The sequence below is a fragment of the Trichosurus vulpecula genome, chromosome 9 (assembly GCF_011100635.1).
Source record: "Trichosurus vulpecula isolate mTriVul1 chromosome 9, mTriVul1.pri, whole genome shotgun sequence".
Lineage (NCBI taxonomy): Eukaryota > Metazoa > Chordata > Mammalia > Diprotodontia > Phalangeridae > Trichosurus > Trichosurus vulpecula.
Genome location: NC_050581.1, coordinates 167,584,072 through 167,602,237, shown reverse-complemented (window position 1 = coordinate 167,602,237; position 18,166 = coordinate 167,584,072). Strand labels below are relative to the sequence as shown.

Below are 18,166 nucleotides of genomic sequence, written 5' to 3'. Positions count from 1 at the left end.
GGATCACATAGCTAGTAAGTGTCTCAGGTTGGATTTGAACTCAGTCTTCCTGCTTCAAGGCCTGGCACTCCATCCACTGTACAACTTAGCTGTCCAATCCCTTTATTCTATAACTGAGGAAGCAGAGAGGCTCTCACTGGTGGGGTTAGCGGCATCCATGGTCACACATAAGGAAGGGTCAGAGGTACTATTTGAACCCAAGATTTCTGACTCTAGAGACAACATTCTTTTCCTGACCCTCCTCTCTACAAAAAGAATTACTGTAAGATGTTTTTAGGTGACATAGTCTGTTTGAGATTCAAACATATTTCATATTTATATTGATGCATTATGTGCTTGCTTCTCTGGCATAGAGGCACTTTTGTAATTGTTGAAGGTCAAATATATTTGTCACAAGGGGGAGTCACACACCTCCTATTATAATGGTTTCATTAGTGAAGATGTTGCACCTGGCTAGCCAGTAATTGTAGGCAAGTGAGGACAGTGTAGTTTCAGGGCGGCTGATCTAAGTAAGGAGGAGTTTAGTGCTCAAGACAAGGCAAGAAAATAACCAGATAGGCTGAGTTCATCACTGGGAAGCTACCTAGAAAGTGAGGTAAGAATAATGGATAGTTCTTAGTCTAATGTTATTAGAAGAAAAGTCGTAGAATTTTAGAGATGGAAGAAGTCTTTGTTTTGTTCATCCTGACTTACCCTGAAGCAAAAGCATTGCTATGACATGTTTGATTAGTGATCATCCACATTCCACACAGAGACCTTTAGTGATGAGAAAATCATGACCTCATTGGATGCCCCATTTAATTTTTGGACATCTCTACGTGCTAAAAAGTTTCACCTATTGAACAAGATTTTATTTCCTTGTAACTTCTTCGTATTATTCTCTTTTCAGTCCTCTATGGTCCACTGGAATACTTAGAATTTTTTATCTAGTTGTTGACCCTTAAGATATTTAAAGATACCAATCATGCTCATACCCAATATTCCTTTATCTAGGCTAAGCATCCCCGGTTTCATTATGTAATACGCCTATAGCATAATTTCAAGTCCCCTCACCACCTTGGATGCCCACCTTGGACATGCTCCAGTTTGTTAATGTCTCTCCTAAAAATTTAGTGCCCAGAACTGAATCCAAGCCTGTAGATGTGGTCTGAGCATTGGGACCATTACCTCATTGTTCAGGACACTATACTTCTATTGCCTGAGTCGAAAACTTAGGCTCATTAATTTTTTGTCTCCCCCTTTACATTATTGACATACTGAGCCTGTAATCCATTGAACACTTCAGTATTTTTTCACATGATATATTGTCTAGTCTATCCTTCCCATCCTGTACTTGTATAGTTTTGTTTTTAATTTAAAGTAAAAGAAGAGGTTGCTTCAGTTAAGTGATTTTAAATGACTTTCTGGATCTAAATCTATGAATTCATAGAGGTGCTCACATTTATCCCTATTAAATATAATCTTAATAAATGTGTCTATTATTTCTGCTTGTCATTATTTTTTAAAGTTAATTTTGCCATCCAACGTACATATATGTATGTTATGTATATTATATCATATATGTATATTATATATCTATATATCTGCCTATTTAGATAGATAGGTATATCTATCTATCTATCTGTCTGTCTGTCTGTCTGTCTATCTATCTGTCTGTCTGTCTATCTATTTTTCTATCTATCTAGATATTTCTCTCTATCTAGATATTTCCTTCAAGCTTTACATCTTCTTCAAGCTTGGGGGAAAAAAGATATCTCTTTATTCATCCATGTCATCGGAAAGAATGTTGAATAGACTAGGGAAGAGCCCCAGGGCCTAGCACTAGAGACTATTGTACCAATTGAATCTCTGCATTCAAACAGTTCAGAATCTATATGTAGGGCAGCTAGGCGGTGCAGTGATTAGAACACAGGACCTCGAGGTAGGGAGACCTGAGTTCATATCCAGCTCCTGACACTCTGAAAAAGTACTTAGCTTCTATTTTCCTCAGCTTCCTCATCTGTAAAAGTGAGCTAATAGGAGCACCTACCTCCCAGAGCTGTTGTGAGGATTGAATGAGGTGACCATTTTAAAGCACCTGGCACATACTAAATATTATAGAAATGTTTGCTATCGCTGTTGTGGCTACTATTATCATTCTTCCTTACCTGACCTGTATTATCATCTTGCCCACATCTCTGCATCTTGAAATAAGCATATTGAGAGAGATTTTGCCAAATGACTCTGTGAAATACAGATATATAATGTTAAGATTTTGATTCTCATCTCTGACACTTTCAAACTAGATGACCATGAGCAAGGCACATTAATCTCTTTGACTCTCAATATCTTCATCTGTAAAATGGGGATAATGACAAACATACACACAGCTATCACCTTGTGTGGCTGTGGAGGAACTACTTTGTCAACTTTAAAAGTCTACAAAAAGATGAGTGATTATGTGCATCCTATATTCTCCAGGTAGTACATGTGTTTCTTGTTCTTCTTGCTTCCCATAGCTCTCTTGTTCTTCTTGTGGTATCTGGGAAGTCTTGAAGAAAACTTTAGGAATGGTTCAGGTATTTAAGGGAATAGGAGATACATTGCCCTGTGACAATCATAGTGGAGCCATTGTTGGCAAGATTCTTGCCAGAGTCCTCCTTAATAGATTGATCCTTCACCTGGAAGATCTTCATCTACCTGAGAGCCAACATGGCTTCAGAAAGGGCTGAGGAATGGTCACCATGGTGTTTGCTGCCTGATAACTCCAGGAGAAATGTCAGGAGTAGAACAGAGTTCTGTAGGCAATGTTCGTCAATCTGACCAATGCCTTTGTTATTGTCAGTAATGAGGGCTTTTGAAAGATCATAGTAAAATTCGGTTGCCTGGAGAAATTCTATTGTACATCGATTTTCATGATGGCTTGCTTGTACAGGTTCTGGATGATTGACAACACTCTCACATTTTCCTATTTGCCAATGGAATGTAAGAAGGCTATGCACTTGCTCCCATGCTTTTTAGCATGATGTTCTCAGCTTCAACAAGAATGAAAATGTCATTGAGGCCAACTACTGCACCGATAGTAAATCATTTAACTTGAAAAGACTATATATGCCAAGACTAAAGTGGAGGGAGAGTTGGTGCTGGTGCATGACTTTTTGTTTGCAGATAACTGTGCACTCAATGCAGCCTCTGAGGCTTAGATGCAACAGCTTATGAATCAATTCTCTGACACTTGTGCTAATTTTGGCCTGACAATTAAGGTCAACAAAACAGAGGTTCTCCACCAGCCAGCACCACACCATCCATATGTGGAACAATCAGTTACAGCAAATGGAGAAATTTTGAATGCTCTGGATAAATTCACTTACCTTGCCAGTGCACTTTCCAGGGATGTACGCATGGATGATTATTTTGACATATGTTGCCAAAGATAGCTCAGTGTTTGGGAGCCTGCAAAGGAAAGTGTGGGAAAGAAGAGGCATTAGACTGCCTACCAAACTGAAAGTCTACAAAGCCATTGTGCTGATCTGATGGCTGTATGCCTGTGAAACCTGGATAGTCTTTCAGTGCCATGTCAAAAAACTGAATTTCTTCCATTTGAATTGTCTTAAGAAAATTTTGGAGATCATCTGACAAGGTTAGTTACCAGACACTAAAGTCTTTTCTTGAGCTGAACTGCCAAGCATTCAAACTCTACTGAAGAGAGTGCAACTCTGATGGGCTGGCCAAGCTGTTTGAATGCCAAACATACATTTATCTAAAAGACAATTTTATGGAGAAATCCTACAAGGCAAGTGCTCACATGGTGGTCAGAAGAAGCAATACAAGGACACTGTCGAGGTCTCTCTGAAGAACTTTAGAATGGATTGTGATACACGTAAGACACTGGCACAGAATTGTCCAACATGGTATACCCTCATCAAAGAAGGTGCTGTATTCTATAAGCAAAGCAAAATTGTAATAGTTCAAAAGAAACATGAGATGCACAACTTTAGAGACATCTCCACTCCAAGTGTTCATATGGACCATTTGTGCCCAAACGATAGTAGGGCCTTCTGAACTTGTATCGGTCTGATCAGCCACAGTCAGACACATTTTACCTTGGCACCAATATAGCGATGTCAATTTGGTTCTCTGCAAGCATGGACAGCCATCACTCTTGTCCTCTGCAGCCTGTAGTCATTGTCAAAAGCCTATGGCAGTAGGTGCTATGACATTTGCTTGAGGGTCTTGCCGTGTTGTAATTTAAAGTGCCTAATAGATGTTTAAGGCAAGAAACCTGCACATGTACACAGCAGCGCCTCTGAATTTAACAACTCTTGCTGATTTCTTAATAGGTTCATAAGTTGATGGAGATGCCCCTAAAGGGATTGCAGAGCTCACAGAGGGATCCTATTGCTCAAGACCTGGGCTACAGTTCTCTTTGTATATATCCATTCACCCATCCATCATCCATCCACCCCCCCATCCATCCATTCATCCATTCATCCTTCCTTCCTTCCAACTGTCCAACCACCCACTCACCCATCCATCTGTCCATTAATCACAAAGAATTTGTTAAGCACTTACTACGTGCCAGGCACTGTGCTAAGTACTATGGATACAGACAAAGGCAAAAACACAGGACCTCTGATTTGAAGGGGTTGCTATTGTTTTCTAAGGGTAAATATAGACCATGGTCACAGGGACCCAGTAGAGAGTACATGTGCTAAGGCAGGCATGGACATCAAAATGGAAGATAACCTTTGTCATCTCTGTTCTTCTTCAACACTTCTCCACAACATAGATGTTCCCCAATGCCAGACTTTATTTATTTTTAAAAGTCTTTCATTCTATAGTAACTACAGATAATTGTAGGCTGGAGTTAAGCAGCACTTCTTATGAAATTTATCATTGCCTAACATGATGAACAAATTCATTGACATATTAGAAACAATTCTTTGCATGTATAGCTCTTGCCAAGAGCCCTTGGCCACGAGGGTGTGTGTTTTGATTTTTTCTCCCTTAATCCCCTCAACATTATATACCATTTCATAAAGGAGCCCTTTAACAAAGGACAGACCCTTGAAATGAGAACAACATTAATCTCCTTGATTTCAGAAAAAAGGTAAGTGAGGAATGTTCCAGAATGGCAGCTAACCAATCTCATTAATCAGTGCTGACTGCTCAGCCCTGGCTGGTAGCCTAGAAAAAATTCTTCAGGGCATTTTTTTACACCAATCAAGGAGGTTTCATTAAAGGATAATTAGTATCAGACAACGCTGGGAAAGCTTTTCATCTGATTCATCAAGCCCGTAAAAAAGATAGTCCCACCATGCAGTAACTCTACACAACGAAAAGACGTTTGTTCCACTGAATTACAACCAACAGCAATTCTGTTCACTTCATTGAGTGCTAGATATGGTCTACCAGGAGATTCAAGGACACTTCTGGTCATTCTTTGCAGAAGCCCACTTAATTGTAGCTTTGTTTCCTAAGTTTCACTTGCAAGAGGATAAATGAGGCAGCCAGCAGGTAGTCTCTAAGAAGTGCTGCTAATATGCTGACTACTTGATATCATCTATGGCAATGCTGAACCAACTCTGAGAGTTGAGATTATAGGAGGTGGGAAGGCCTGCAGCAGTAAGTTAGTTCAGTAACTTCTCTCTTTATCTTCAAAATGAGAAAATCAGAGGCTGGAGAGGTTAAGGGATTTACTCAAGGCTACCTAGGGGCCAAGTGGCAGAGTAGGGATTCAAACTCAGATCCTTTGACTCCAGGGCTCTACCCCCTCTTCTATGTTAATTTTTGACATAAGGATGCATTTATATGGTGTACAGAGCATTGGACTAGGTGTCAGAAAGACCTGAGTTTGAATCCTGCCTTGGTTACTTACTAGCTGTGCTATATGGGCAATTCACTTAACCTTATTAATTGCCTTCTCTATGAACTGCAGATAGTACCTACCTCATGTAAATGTCAAATAAGACACTACATGTAAAGTATGTTGTGAACTTAAAAGTGATATAAAATGTTGTCTATTAGTATTATTAGGAATAATGAACTGTTGGATGACATGCTCACATAGTAGATGTCCTGGGAGGATTGAAGAAAATATAGACCCTCCAGTTGAAGGAATAATTGTGAATAGTAACATGGATATGAAATACGAATAATAATTATGATGCCTCCCAGGTAATAGTGTCCTAAATCTTAAGTCCTGGGAGCATAGCTAAACCAGAACAAATATCCTCCAGCGTGACTTGGTTGGCTGGTTGGTTGGTTGTTGATCTTCATTCTCGAAGAGGATCAAAATTACATCACTCTGTTAGAATCAAGTTACGGTGTATCTGACTGTGGCTGATCAGACCAATATGAGCTCAGAATACTCTACCACAGCTTTGGGCACAGTGAATCCTTGTGAACATTTGAGTTGGATTCTCTAAATTTGTTTATCTCACATTTCTTTTGAGCTGCATCAATTCTGCTTTGCTCACAGAGCACCTTCTCTGATGAAGGCATGCCACACAGGGCAGTCCTGTGCCAGCGTATTGCATGTAACACACTCGATTCCAAGGTTCTTAAGAGAAATGTTGGGAGTGTCTTTGTATTGCTTCTTCTGACCACTATGTGAGTGCTTGCCCTGTATAAGTTTTCCACAAAATAGTCTTTTTGGCAAGCATGCATTTGACATTTGAACAACCTGGCTAGCCCATCGGAGTTGTCCTCTCTGCTGTAGAGTTTGAATGCTTGGCAGTTTAGTCCAAGAAAATGTTGATACCTTCTCTTACCAGGTGATCTTCAGAATCTTCCTAAGACAATTCAACTTCAGTTTCCTGGCATGGCACTGGTAGACTGTCCAGGTTTCACAGGCATACAATCATGAGGTCAGCACAATGGCTCTGTAGACCTTCAGTTTGGTAGACAGCCTAATACCTCTTCTCTCCCATATTTTCCTTCAGAGCCTCCCAAACACTGAGCTGAAGGGCAAAGGGTAAGGTGGGAAATTATTAGAATGGGAGTGAGAAGATTTAAGTCAGAAGATTTAAATTTGGCAGTAGATCAGCCCCTGACTCGCTCTGCAACTTTAGACAAGTCATAACTTTTGTGAGCTTCTGTTTTCTTATCTAGAATGTGTGGAAGGTTGAATAAAATGGTCTGGAAAACTTTCTTTTAGTCAGAGTTGTAACTAGGAATTCTATACTCAGTGATCCCAACGAGTTATGGAGGGGGAAGAGACCCCTAATCTGGGAAGAACAGAGACCTATAATTTTGCAATACAATATCCTTGGGAGAACATCACCCAAGAGAGGTCATAGATACTCCAATACTCTAGTTCTAATGGTCAGAGATCCTGAGAAGATATGGATGCTAAAATGACATTGCTGGGGATGCTAGCCCTGAAGAGGAAGCAGGGAAAGGCCAGACCAGGCCAATGACAGAATTCAACTATGGAATGGCTACTGAGATGGAAGAAAAGCAAACAAACATCTGGTACAATCTACTGGTACAGTGTATATCATGCTAGACTCAGGAAGACCTGAGTTCAAATCTTGCCCAAGAAACTTACCAGGGTTTTATTTTTTTTGGGGGGGGGAAGGATGGGTGTGTGTGTGTGTGTAACCATGGGCAAGTCACTTAAACTTCTGGACCTCAGTTTTCTTATCTATAAAATGAGGGGGGTATTGGGCTCAATGGCTTCCAAAGTTCCTTTGAGCTCTAAATCTCTGATCCTCTTTAAACTAACTCTTCATGGTAATGAAGAAGCAAAGCTCATTTTTTCCCTACTGGGTAAAGAAGTACAAAAGCTGTCAGCACCCTCTAAATTCCATCACCCTCCCTTAGTTCTAGGTGCTTCTCTCTGGTTTTCTGTCATCTATGTAAGCCTCTGAACTCTTCCACTTAATTCCCCCTTACTGAAGTCTAGGGCCTCAAGTGAAGCTGGTATAGCCCAAGTTCACTTCGGAGAAGTCAAGAGAGACCTCAGTATCATTTTATCTCACCAAATGCTTCCTATCCAATCTTACTTCTTTTTTCAAGGGATTAGATCAAGAGTAGAGGGCAATGCTCAAGTTCTAATTGATCAGAGGACTCTAAGGGGTTGATTTCTGGCATTATTACCTGGGAACCTTCATAATTATTCCTTTGACTGGAAAGTCTATATCTTCTTCATCCCAGTCCTCCCATTTACACATGATACAGAATTGTCAACGGATGAATAAGCCTGTGCTAAAAGAGTCTGCTGGGGAAGATAAATAAATAAATGAGTAAGGTAAAGCATGGTGAGTTTTTTAAGCTTTAGGTAAGTTGCCCTTCAAAAATAAATGAAAGAAAAGGGTCATTGAGTTTGGATATATTTTTTGTTGTTGTAGTAGTGCTCTGAGATGGCATGCCTAATTTAGGGTTATCATTTTTATTCATTTAGCTTAAAAACTTTTCCATGAGTTTCTTCCGGGCCTGACATATGGTAAATCTCAATTCCGTTCCCCATGGATGTGAAATTGGACCTCGGCAATGCATCTGGTACCTAGCGTGGGGCTGCAAGTCCATTTTACCCAGGACGCTATTCCTGGCACATTATTCAGTTGAACAGCTTAAAGGCTGTATTAATTGCTTCTGGGCCTCAGAGTTAATCTCTTTGCCTACACTGACTTATAACTGCCATTAATAGACTTAATGCGGCAGTGGCACCAGCCGGGAGGAGGCCAGCAGGCAGTCAAAACTGAAAGGAAGCAGGAGCGGGGACTGCAGTTGGACCAGGGGAAGTGCCTTTAAGTGATATTGATTACCTAATTAGTTAATGTTTGTAAAGTGCTTGAACAATTAGATGCACTATATATGTTTTAAGTATCACTTTATTGAGGGGCATCTATCATTGCGTGGGTCTGTTCCCTTTTGGCAATCCTGGGAGAATGGATGGCAAAGAGCTATAATATTGAGAAGTGGAAGCATAATGAGAAGGGCATGGTATTAAATACTGACAAATCCCTTCAAATCTTCAGTCTGATTGTCAAGGTGTGTAATCAACGCCCATCCAGATTTTGGTCCTCCAGGGATGCCTTATCCCCTTATCCAGGCTTCCTGGATGGCCTCCTCCTTCCTACATGTACCTGCTTTGGGCCATTCCAGAACTCAATGGAAATTTACCAGAAAGCACACAGGAGACGAGAATGGAGACAAAAAACTACGTTGTCTCTTTCAAGTTTCAGCTCTTGAGTATTGCCATGGATTTTGCTAAGCAAACAGGTGAAATAGAATAACTTCATCTATGATATTTCTCATTGTCCCCTTATGGTAAATTGAACAGAAGGTACACTGTTGGAATTGAAAAGCCCTGGTTTCATATTCTGCCTCTGGCATTTACCAACCGAGTGACTGTGGGCATATAATTTAACTGGTTAGTGCCTCAGTTTTCTCATCTGGGATCAAACAAGATAATATTTATAAAGCACTTAGCATGTAGTTACTGGTGCATAGTGGGCACAATATATAAATGCTAATTCCCTTCCTCTTCCCATCAATAAAATGGGCTTTTCCATTTTTTGCATTACCTATCATAGAATTGTACATTCATGCCTGAAAGGGACTTCAGAAACCATCTAGTTTAAACTCCTTATTCTACAGATGGGGAAACTGAGGCTGAAGGAGTTTAAGTGACTTGCTCCAGATTATACAGCTGGCTTTAAGCATCAGAGGGACAATTTGAACCCAGCCAATATTTTTTTCCTACTCTACCCCCATCTCAACAGGATTATTATGAGGCTCAAATGAGATAATGGATTGAAAATGTTTCATAAACCCTGAAGTGCTAGATAAAAGTCAATGACTATGTTTGTTGCTTTTGCTATGTCTGTCTTTGCCACAAAACGTGTCCAGCACTCTCAGGCAGTGCCCTGATTGTAGAGATCTCCCGACTGTAGCATTACACTGAGGCCTGCATTCCACAGGCACTTGCGAATATGTTCTTTCTTCCTTCCCTTCCTTGTCTTCCTTCTGCCCTTCATCCAAACTGTCATCCCAGTATTTCCTGGTCTAAATCACTGGTCAGAGATAAAAGGAGGAGATAAATTTAATATCTCTCACCTTTACTTTCCTTTTCTTCAAAATGGAGACAGTTCTATAATACTTGAAATTTCTAAGTTCTCAATATTACACTCATTGGTTGATAATGTACATTTTACTTACCTGATAAACAGAAATCAAAGGACTTTGAGAAGGATAAAGTAATGTATAAAGCTAAGGTATTCCTTCATTTACGCATTCAACAAGCCTTATTCTATTATGTGCCCTGTTGTTGTTGTTGTTCAGTCACATCCAATTTTTGTGGCCCCATTTGGAGCTTTCTTGGCAAAGATACTGGAGGGGTTTGCCATTTTCTTCTCCAGATAATTTTACAGATGAGAAAACTGAAGCAAACAGGGTTAAGTGGCTTGCCAGGGTTCACACAGCTAGTAAGTGTCTGAGGCTGGATTTGAACTCTGGTCTTCGTTCACCGCACTACATAGCTGCCCTTATGTGCCCTCCCCCTGGGGCACAGGGGAGATACAAAAATAAAAAAGGCAATCTCTAGCCTCAAGAATCTTACGACTTTGGAGGGGTGATGAGTAAGAGATAGGTAATGTTCTGTGCAACAAGATGAGGGAGAAATCACTTCTATTAAAGGAGCTTCAGCCTGTGGAAAACCTCATAGGAGATGGCATTTGAACATGCACTTGAGGGATAAATAGAATGTAAACAAGTAGGGTAGAATAAAGGCCTTCCAGAAAACAACTACAGATGGATAAGGCAGGAAACAAGAATTTAAGTATCTACTATGTGCTAGGCATTGTGCTAAATGCTTTTCAAATATCTCATTTGATCTTTACAACAAATTCAGGAGAGTATTATTATTTTCCTCATTTTACAATGGAGGAAACTGAGGCAGACAGCGCTAAGTGCCCTGCCCAGGGCCACATATCTAGTAAGCATTTGAGGCAGGATTTGAACTCAGGTCTTCCTGACTCTAGTGCCAGTACTCTACCCACTGTGCCACCTATCTACCTCTGAACAGGATGGGTTCAGCGGACAGTTTGGTGTGGAATACAGACGATATCGAGATAAGGAATTAGAATGTAAGTTCCTTGAGGAAAGGGACAACTTCCTTTTGGTCTTTGTGTCTCCAGAGTCTATGCCACTGTCTGGCACATTGCAGGTGTGTAAAAATACTTGGTGATTGATTGTCTTGCTTTTCTGACCAATTTATGGGAACACAGACACTTTCTTTTCTCATTAACATATGCTAGAGATATTTCTCTAGTACGCTTCCTGCAGGGCCACTGAGCCAGAGAATTAAAAAATAATAATAACAATAAATTTCACAACTGTCAACTTATGTCCTTACAAATACATGCAACTTTCAGTGGGATGCTAATCCAATGAATCAGAGCCTAATTTGCATATTTCATCAATTAAATGTAGTTTAGAGTAATTCATGCCAAGAAATTCCTGGTTGTTTTGAATAATTTCAAGTAGTTTATATCCTGTTCTAGAAATAGTCCAGTAGTCTGAGATTTTCCCCAAAGTTAAGGATGATGGATAATTAGGCAAAATGCCACTTATTTGAACACATCATGGATTATTCAATTTATCAATCATTAATTATTTATTTGAATTATTCTTTTTTCATAATTCAAGGTTTTTTTTGTTTGTTTTTTAGCAGTCATTTATGCCATGAATTCGTAGAGAATTGGTTCCAACAGCTCAGGTTTCGTGCCATTGGTTCTCACAAAGTGTGCTTCTCTGGGTGGAGCAGGCTGGCATTTCAGTTGAACCCAAGTGTCTTTTTCTTTGGCTTCCTTCTTCTTCTGATCATTTTCCTTTACACGCTTCAGGAAGCTATCTCTGCTCTTAGAATGCTTAATATGCTCAATACACACATTAATTCTTTTGGCTAGAATCTTGCCCTTAACCTGTTTGTTTAGAACAATGCCTACAGCATGTTGAGTAACATTATATACTCGTCCAGTCTTGCTGTGGTGACATTTGTGGGGCGTTCCTTGCTGAACTGTGCCCATACCCTTGACATCTACAATATCACCTTTCTGGTATATTTGTATATGAATAGCCAAAGGGACAACACCATGTTTTCGAAAGGGCCTAGAAAACATGTAGCGTGTCCCTCTCCTTTTTCCTTTTGTGTTTGTCATTTTGGCAACTCACTGAAATATGGCGGAGCCGGCGGCTATTTGAATTATTCTACAATAAGTTGTAAGCCCCTTGAACATAGGATATGGTCTTAGTATTTTTTGTGTCTTATGCAGCATCATTCATGTCCAACTACAGAACGCTGAACAATCCAACCCCTTAAAATGCAGGAGGGCTTTTCGCTGGAATGTCCCAATTCATTACTGAAGAGAAACTACAGAATCGTATACTATTACATAGCAACCTGCCTTGTTTCTGCATGTCTGCCATGTCTGAGTGTTTAGTAAATGTTTGTTAAGTTTAATTGAATTATATCCTTAACACAGTGCTTGGGGCTTTAGGGGATACAAAACAAAGAGAAGACATAGTCTCTACCCTCAGTTTTCAAGGAGGCAGATTTTGACTAAATACAAAGAAACTGCTCTCTGTCACACATATACAGACTACCATCCTTTAATACCAATATTCTCTTGATTATGTTCAAAATAGTTGCAAATCATGGTTTAAAATGGCAGGTAAACCACAGAAAAATAGGACAAGATGATAGGTCTAAAGAGGCTGTAACATATTGCTCAAAAAGATGTATACAAGATGTGACATAAAACATGTATCATGGAGATGTCTATTTGCAAAAAGATGCTTTATCAGGAAGGAAGTATAATTGGTAGACAACCCAAGAATTGCATTGACTAAGTGTTGAGGCTATGAGAAGAATTCTGGTGTGTTGAGTAGATACTCCATGGAGGATTGATGGGAAGACTTAGATCAGAATCATATGAAGTGAGGCGTAGATGTCCTGCCATCTGCGTTATTATGCAAAGTCCTTTGTAATTCTTTGTTTCTTTGCAGTTATTCTCACTTTTGTATTGATCAATGGCTATGTAATAGCAGAAGGAATCACCAGATGAGATTCCATTCCATTGTAAAGTCAAAGTGAGTGTAAGGAATAGTTTTCTAAAAACGAAAGCTTTCCAGTCATAGAACATGTTGTCCCCCAAAAGAGAGGCCTCCTTGTTTAAACAGAGACTGAATGATCATGTGTCAAAGATATTGGACAAGAGATTTCTGTATAAGGAGGAAGACTGGACTCAATAACCCAAAGGTTCTTTATGAATCAAAGATTCTATGTTGCTATGTTTGCCCTGATACTTAACTTTACAAGATGTAATGGCTGGAAAGACAGCTCAGAGATGGACAATATGATGAACAAACATTGAACAATTCTCTCCTTATCATTATTTTCACCATCACCATCACCACTACCCTCGCTACCATTAACATCTTCATTAAATTGTAAGTTCCTTGAGAGCAGAACCATGGATTATTGATCTTTTGATTTCCTAAGGTACCTACGATAGTTCCTTGCATGTTCAGGTCCTGAATATCAAGAAGTCCATCCTTTTTAAAGAAAAGATTGGCCATGGATCATTTGCCCCAACTCTTGATTAAAATGGAAGATTGCAAAGGTTCATGAATGACAATTTATTTTACTGAATGAGCTCTGAAGTCTTTGATCTCTCTTTTCAGTTACTGACGTCATTTTTATGTTATCTTTAAGCTCCTCTGTGACACACTCCTGACTTGGCATTCTTTATCTCTTGGCATCTACCACTACTTTGGCTTTGGTGTTTTTCAGTGTCCCAAATGTTTAATTTTCCTTGGTATCTGCTCATCACTACTTCCTTGCTTTTTGCAACTTTATTCCTTTCTGTTATCTCTCAGTCATCTGATGCATCTCTATCATGTAGATCACTTGATAGAGATTCACCATGTACCATTGCATAGAGATATGATACCGAATATTGAAGACTCACAATAAATCTTGATTATATAAATGAACAAATGGCTATTCAGTTCCAATTCTTTGGTAGCTATTAGACAGATATGACTTGTGGACTATCCATCAATTTAGAAATCTTATTGAGGGAGACTCAATTTCTTTTCTATGGAACAGACTAAGTCCAGAGAAGCTCATAGATATTACATAATGAATTCTGGCTGTGGAAGTCCATAAAATAAAGATGCAAAATGCCCCATACAAAGAATTCCTGAGGGATAGTGGGAGAGTGGTGGAAAAGGGGGCAGAGGGTTCTAATCACACAAATTTATACAGCTTCTGACTGTTAATTGTTGGGACTATAAATGTGAGATTTTTGTTGATTGACCAAGTAGAGGACACACTCCTGGAAGAACTGAATTATATCTGACCTTCTTTCTACAAATGAAACCAGCATTCAAATAGAAGTTGCAGAAAAATGAAGAATGGTTCTATATCTTCTCCTTGAAACATCAAAGAAACTTGGTAGAATTGGTTTTATTGTGCATAATCTTGTATTGCAAATGCTCGTAATAAGCAATGAGAAAAAACCACCATGGAGGTATTTATACCTTATGTGCCAGCACCTATGAGAAAGGGCTATGAGGGGGCAGCAAGGTCGCAGAGTGAGTAGAGCACCGGCCCTGGAGTCAAGAGGATCTGAGTTCAAATCTGGCTTCAGACACTTGACACACTTCAGTCACTTACCCCCAATTGCCCTACCTTCCCTCCTCAAAAAAAATTTAAAAAGGACTATGAAATAGACATTTTACAGAAAACTTAAGAAGATATTCCTAGTTAAATCAGCATATACTTTGATTTTTTTTTGTATTTTTGAATTTTGATACCTGTGCACACGTGGGCATAAAGGAGGATGGCAAAAATATTTTGAAAAGATGGCTTAAAATTAAGAAATGAAAGAGGCTGAAGGATTATATATTATACAGATGTCTCATACATATCATGGATACTTCCTTCAACAGGATACATAATAGGCACTGGACACAACACCAAATAATAGAACAAAAATGAAGTTGAACTATATCTTAAAAGACAGGAAAAGACCAATTAATTGTGGTGGGAGGCATTTCAAAGTTAGCTGTCAGACAATGCCCTCGTTAGAGAAAAGATCAAAATCAACTCAAAGAATAAAAGATGGAGTTTCTGTGCACCCCTGATTATCCATGCAGTGTCAGGAAACTTAGAAGGCTTCTAGCATTTTGTGTGCAACTCATCTGTAGAATGTACTGGAGGATAAGGAGAAGAATATATCATGGATGTATCCATGGACACAAAATAAGACATAGGTGTGTGGTGAGCTGCACTTTTGGAGGGATTACAACAGTTAAGAGATCACAAGGGCTGCAAAGTATACATATATGCACAATGCAAAGTCACATATACATAAAAAGCAAAATAAAGCAGTGTGGCCAATATTCTCAGGAAGCTCTTCAGTGACTTTTGCAATCCCATTGGGGTAATGTTGGACCAATCTATTTCCTTTACCAAGCTCTCTCCCTCTTTCCAGTGCAAAATGATGAAATAACTGTTACTGAACACTGCCGACATCCCAAAACAGATTTCTCTTTAATGTGCTTTACAAATTCTGGACAAAGCACTTAAACTCTCTCTACCTTGGTTTTCTCATCTGTAGAATGGGCATAATAATGGCACTTACCTTTCAGCATTGCTAGATATAATGAAATAACATGCAACACATTTTTTAAGCCTTAAAGAGTTATATAAATGGTGATTGCTATCCTCCTCCTCTTCCTTCTCCTCTTCCTCCTCCTCTTCAACATTACTATCATTATTAGACTAGGGGTACACAGATAGATAGATAGATAAATAGATAGATAGATAGAGAGAGAGAGAGAGAGAGATATCTTAAATTTGACCCCACTAATTCTGGACTTGCAATTATTCAAGTTGCAGATAGATTTCTTTTGTCTCTAATGTATTTTTTTTCCAAATTAGAATCTCCCCCTCCCTTACTCTGTAAACCCAGTACTAAATCTCCAATTCTTTTGGCTTAGTGTACTTAAAAGTGACCTTATTCCCAATCTTTCTTCTGCTTAACCTCATACCCTATGCTTCTCATTTGTTACCTCTTTCTCTAGTTTTGTAGTTTACTTATTAGTGCCTTCTTTTTTTCCTTTTTCCTTTTATCTAGTCATTCAATTCTTCTCTTTTGCCCTTCAGTTAAGTAGTCAAGAAAAATCTCCATATTCTGCCTCTACTTCAACTTGTTTTATTCCTCAGTTTTATAAAAATTTCATTTTTTGCACTTTAATTTTTTTCTTATTCGCATTAGTATTTACCTTCTTTTTCTGTCTATTCTTGACTTTTATTCTTTGATTTGTGACCCTTATACTTATTTAGTTCTTCTTTATATTTCTCATGGAATCAAAGCTTCTAAGGCACCTATTGTAGGTTCCCTCTTTTTAGTAGTTTCTATGTTATTACCTTGTAGATGACGCTACCTTGTTCCTTTTTCTGATGTCTTTTACTTTTAGAAATACTAATTCCTAAATATGAGTCATTCCCTAATTGATAAATGGTCAAAGGATATGAACAGACAGTTTTTAGATAAAGAAATTGGCGGGGTGGAGCCAAGATGGCGGCTGGAAAGCAGGGGCTTGCTGAAAGCTCTCCACCAGGACCCTCTAAACACCTATAAAAATGGCTCTGAACAAATTCTAGAACTGCAGAACCCATGAAATAGCAGAGGGAAGCAGGGCTTCAGCCCAGGACAGCCTGGATGGTCTCTGGGTAAGGTCTATCATGCACGGAGCTGGGAGCAGAGAGGAGCAGAGCCCAGCATGAGCTGTGACCAGACCAATCAGACTTGGAGTTGGGCAGAACAGGCTGTAGCACCCTGAATCAGTGAGCTAGGGCAGTTACCAGACTTCTGAACCCAGAAACACCAAATACAACAGAGAAAGGTAGTGGGAAAAGCTGCAGGGACAGAGTGAAAGGAGTTTGTGGTTTGGTCACAACCCGGGGGCAGCAGAGGTGGTGCAGCTCTGAGGGCAGAGTTATAGTTGCAGTTGCTTCTGGCCCCAGGCCCACTTGCTGGGAGGAATTAAGTGGCAGATCAGAGCGGGAGTGCAGAGCCTGCTTAGATCTGAGTCAAGGTCTGGGTTGGCAGTTCTTGGGGGTGAAGGAGCACTGGTGTGGCAGAGCTTGCTGTGTAGAAATAGCTCTGAAAACAATAGCACAGCCCCTCAAGCTTGGGACAAAGTATTTTCCACTCTACAAGCAGTCATACCCTGACAAAAAACTCAAGAGTCAAGTAGTTGACTGGGAACACGGCCAGGCAGCAAAAAGGGACTCAGATTCAGACTCAGACTTTGGAATCTTTCTTTGGTGACAAAGAACATGAAGATACAGCCAGAAGAAGTCAACAAAGTCAAACAGCCTAAAGAAAACCATGAACTGGTCTCAGGCCATGAAAGAGCTCAAAAAGGATTTGGAAAAGCAAGTTAGAGAAGTAGAGGAAAAATTGGGAAGGGAAATGCGAATGATGTGAGAAAACCACAAAAAACAAGTCAATGACTTGCTAAAGGAGACCCAAAAAATACTGAAGAAAATAACACCTTAAAAATAGACTAACTCAAATGGCAAAAGAGCTCCAAAAAGCCAATGAGGAGAAGAATGCCTTGAAAGGCAGAATTAGCCAAATGGAAAAGGAGGTCCAAAAGACCACTGAAGAAAATACTACCTTAAAAATTAGATCGGAGCAAGTGGAATCTAATGATTTTAATGGGAAATCAAGATATTATAAAACAGAACCAAAAAAAATGAAAAAATGGAAGACAATGTGAAATATCTTTTTAGAAAAAACCACTGACCTGGAAAATAGATCCAGGAGAGATAATTGAAAAATTGTTGGACTACCTGAAAGCCACGATCAAAAAAAGAGCCTAGATATCATCTTTCAAGAAATTCTCAAGGAGAACTGCCCTGATATTCTAGAGCCAGAGAGCAAAATAGAAATTAAAAGAATCCACCGATCAACTCCTCAAAAAGATTCCAAAAAGAAAACTCCTAGGATTATTGTTACCAAATTCCAGAGCTCCCAGATCAAGGAGAAAATATTGCAAGCAGCCAGAAAGAAACAATTTGAGTATTGTGGAAACATAATCAGGATAATACAAGATCTTGCAGCTTCTACATTAAGGGATTGAAGGGCTTGGAATATGA

At 39.4% G+C, this 18,166-nt stretch overlaps 1 protein-coding gene across 1 annotated transcript; it reads right to left on the bottom strand.

The window, feature by feature from the left end:
* Positions 1-11,663: 11,663 nt before the first annotated feature.
* On the bottom strand, positions 11,664-12,158 carry LOC118831990 (60S ribosomal protein L21-like). The gene has a single exon (XM_036739470.1). The coding sequence runs from the start codon at positions 12,144-12,146 to the stop codon at positions 11,664-11,666; it is 483 nt and encodes a 160-aa protein (XP_036595365.1). The 5' UTR covers positions 12,147-12,158.
* Positions 12,159-18,166: the final 6,008 nt, after the last annotated feature.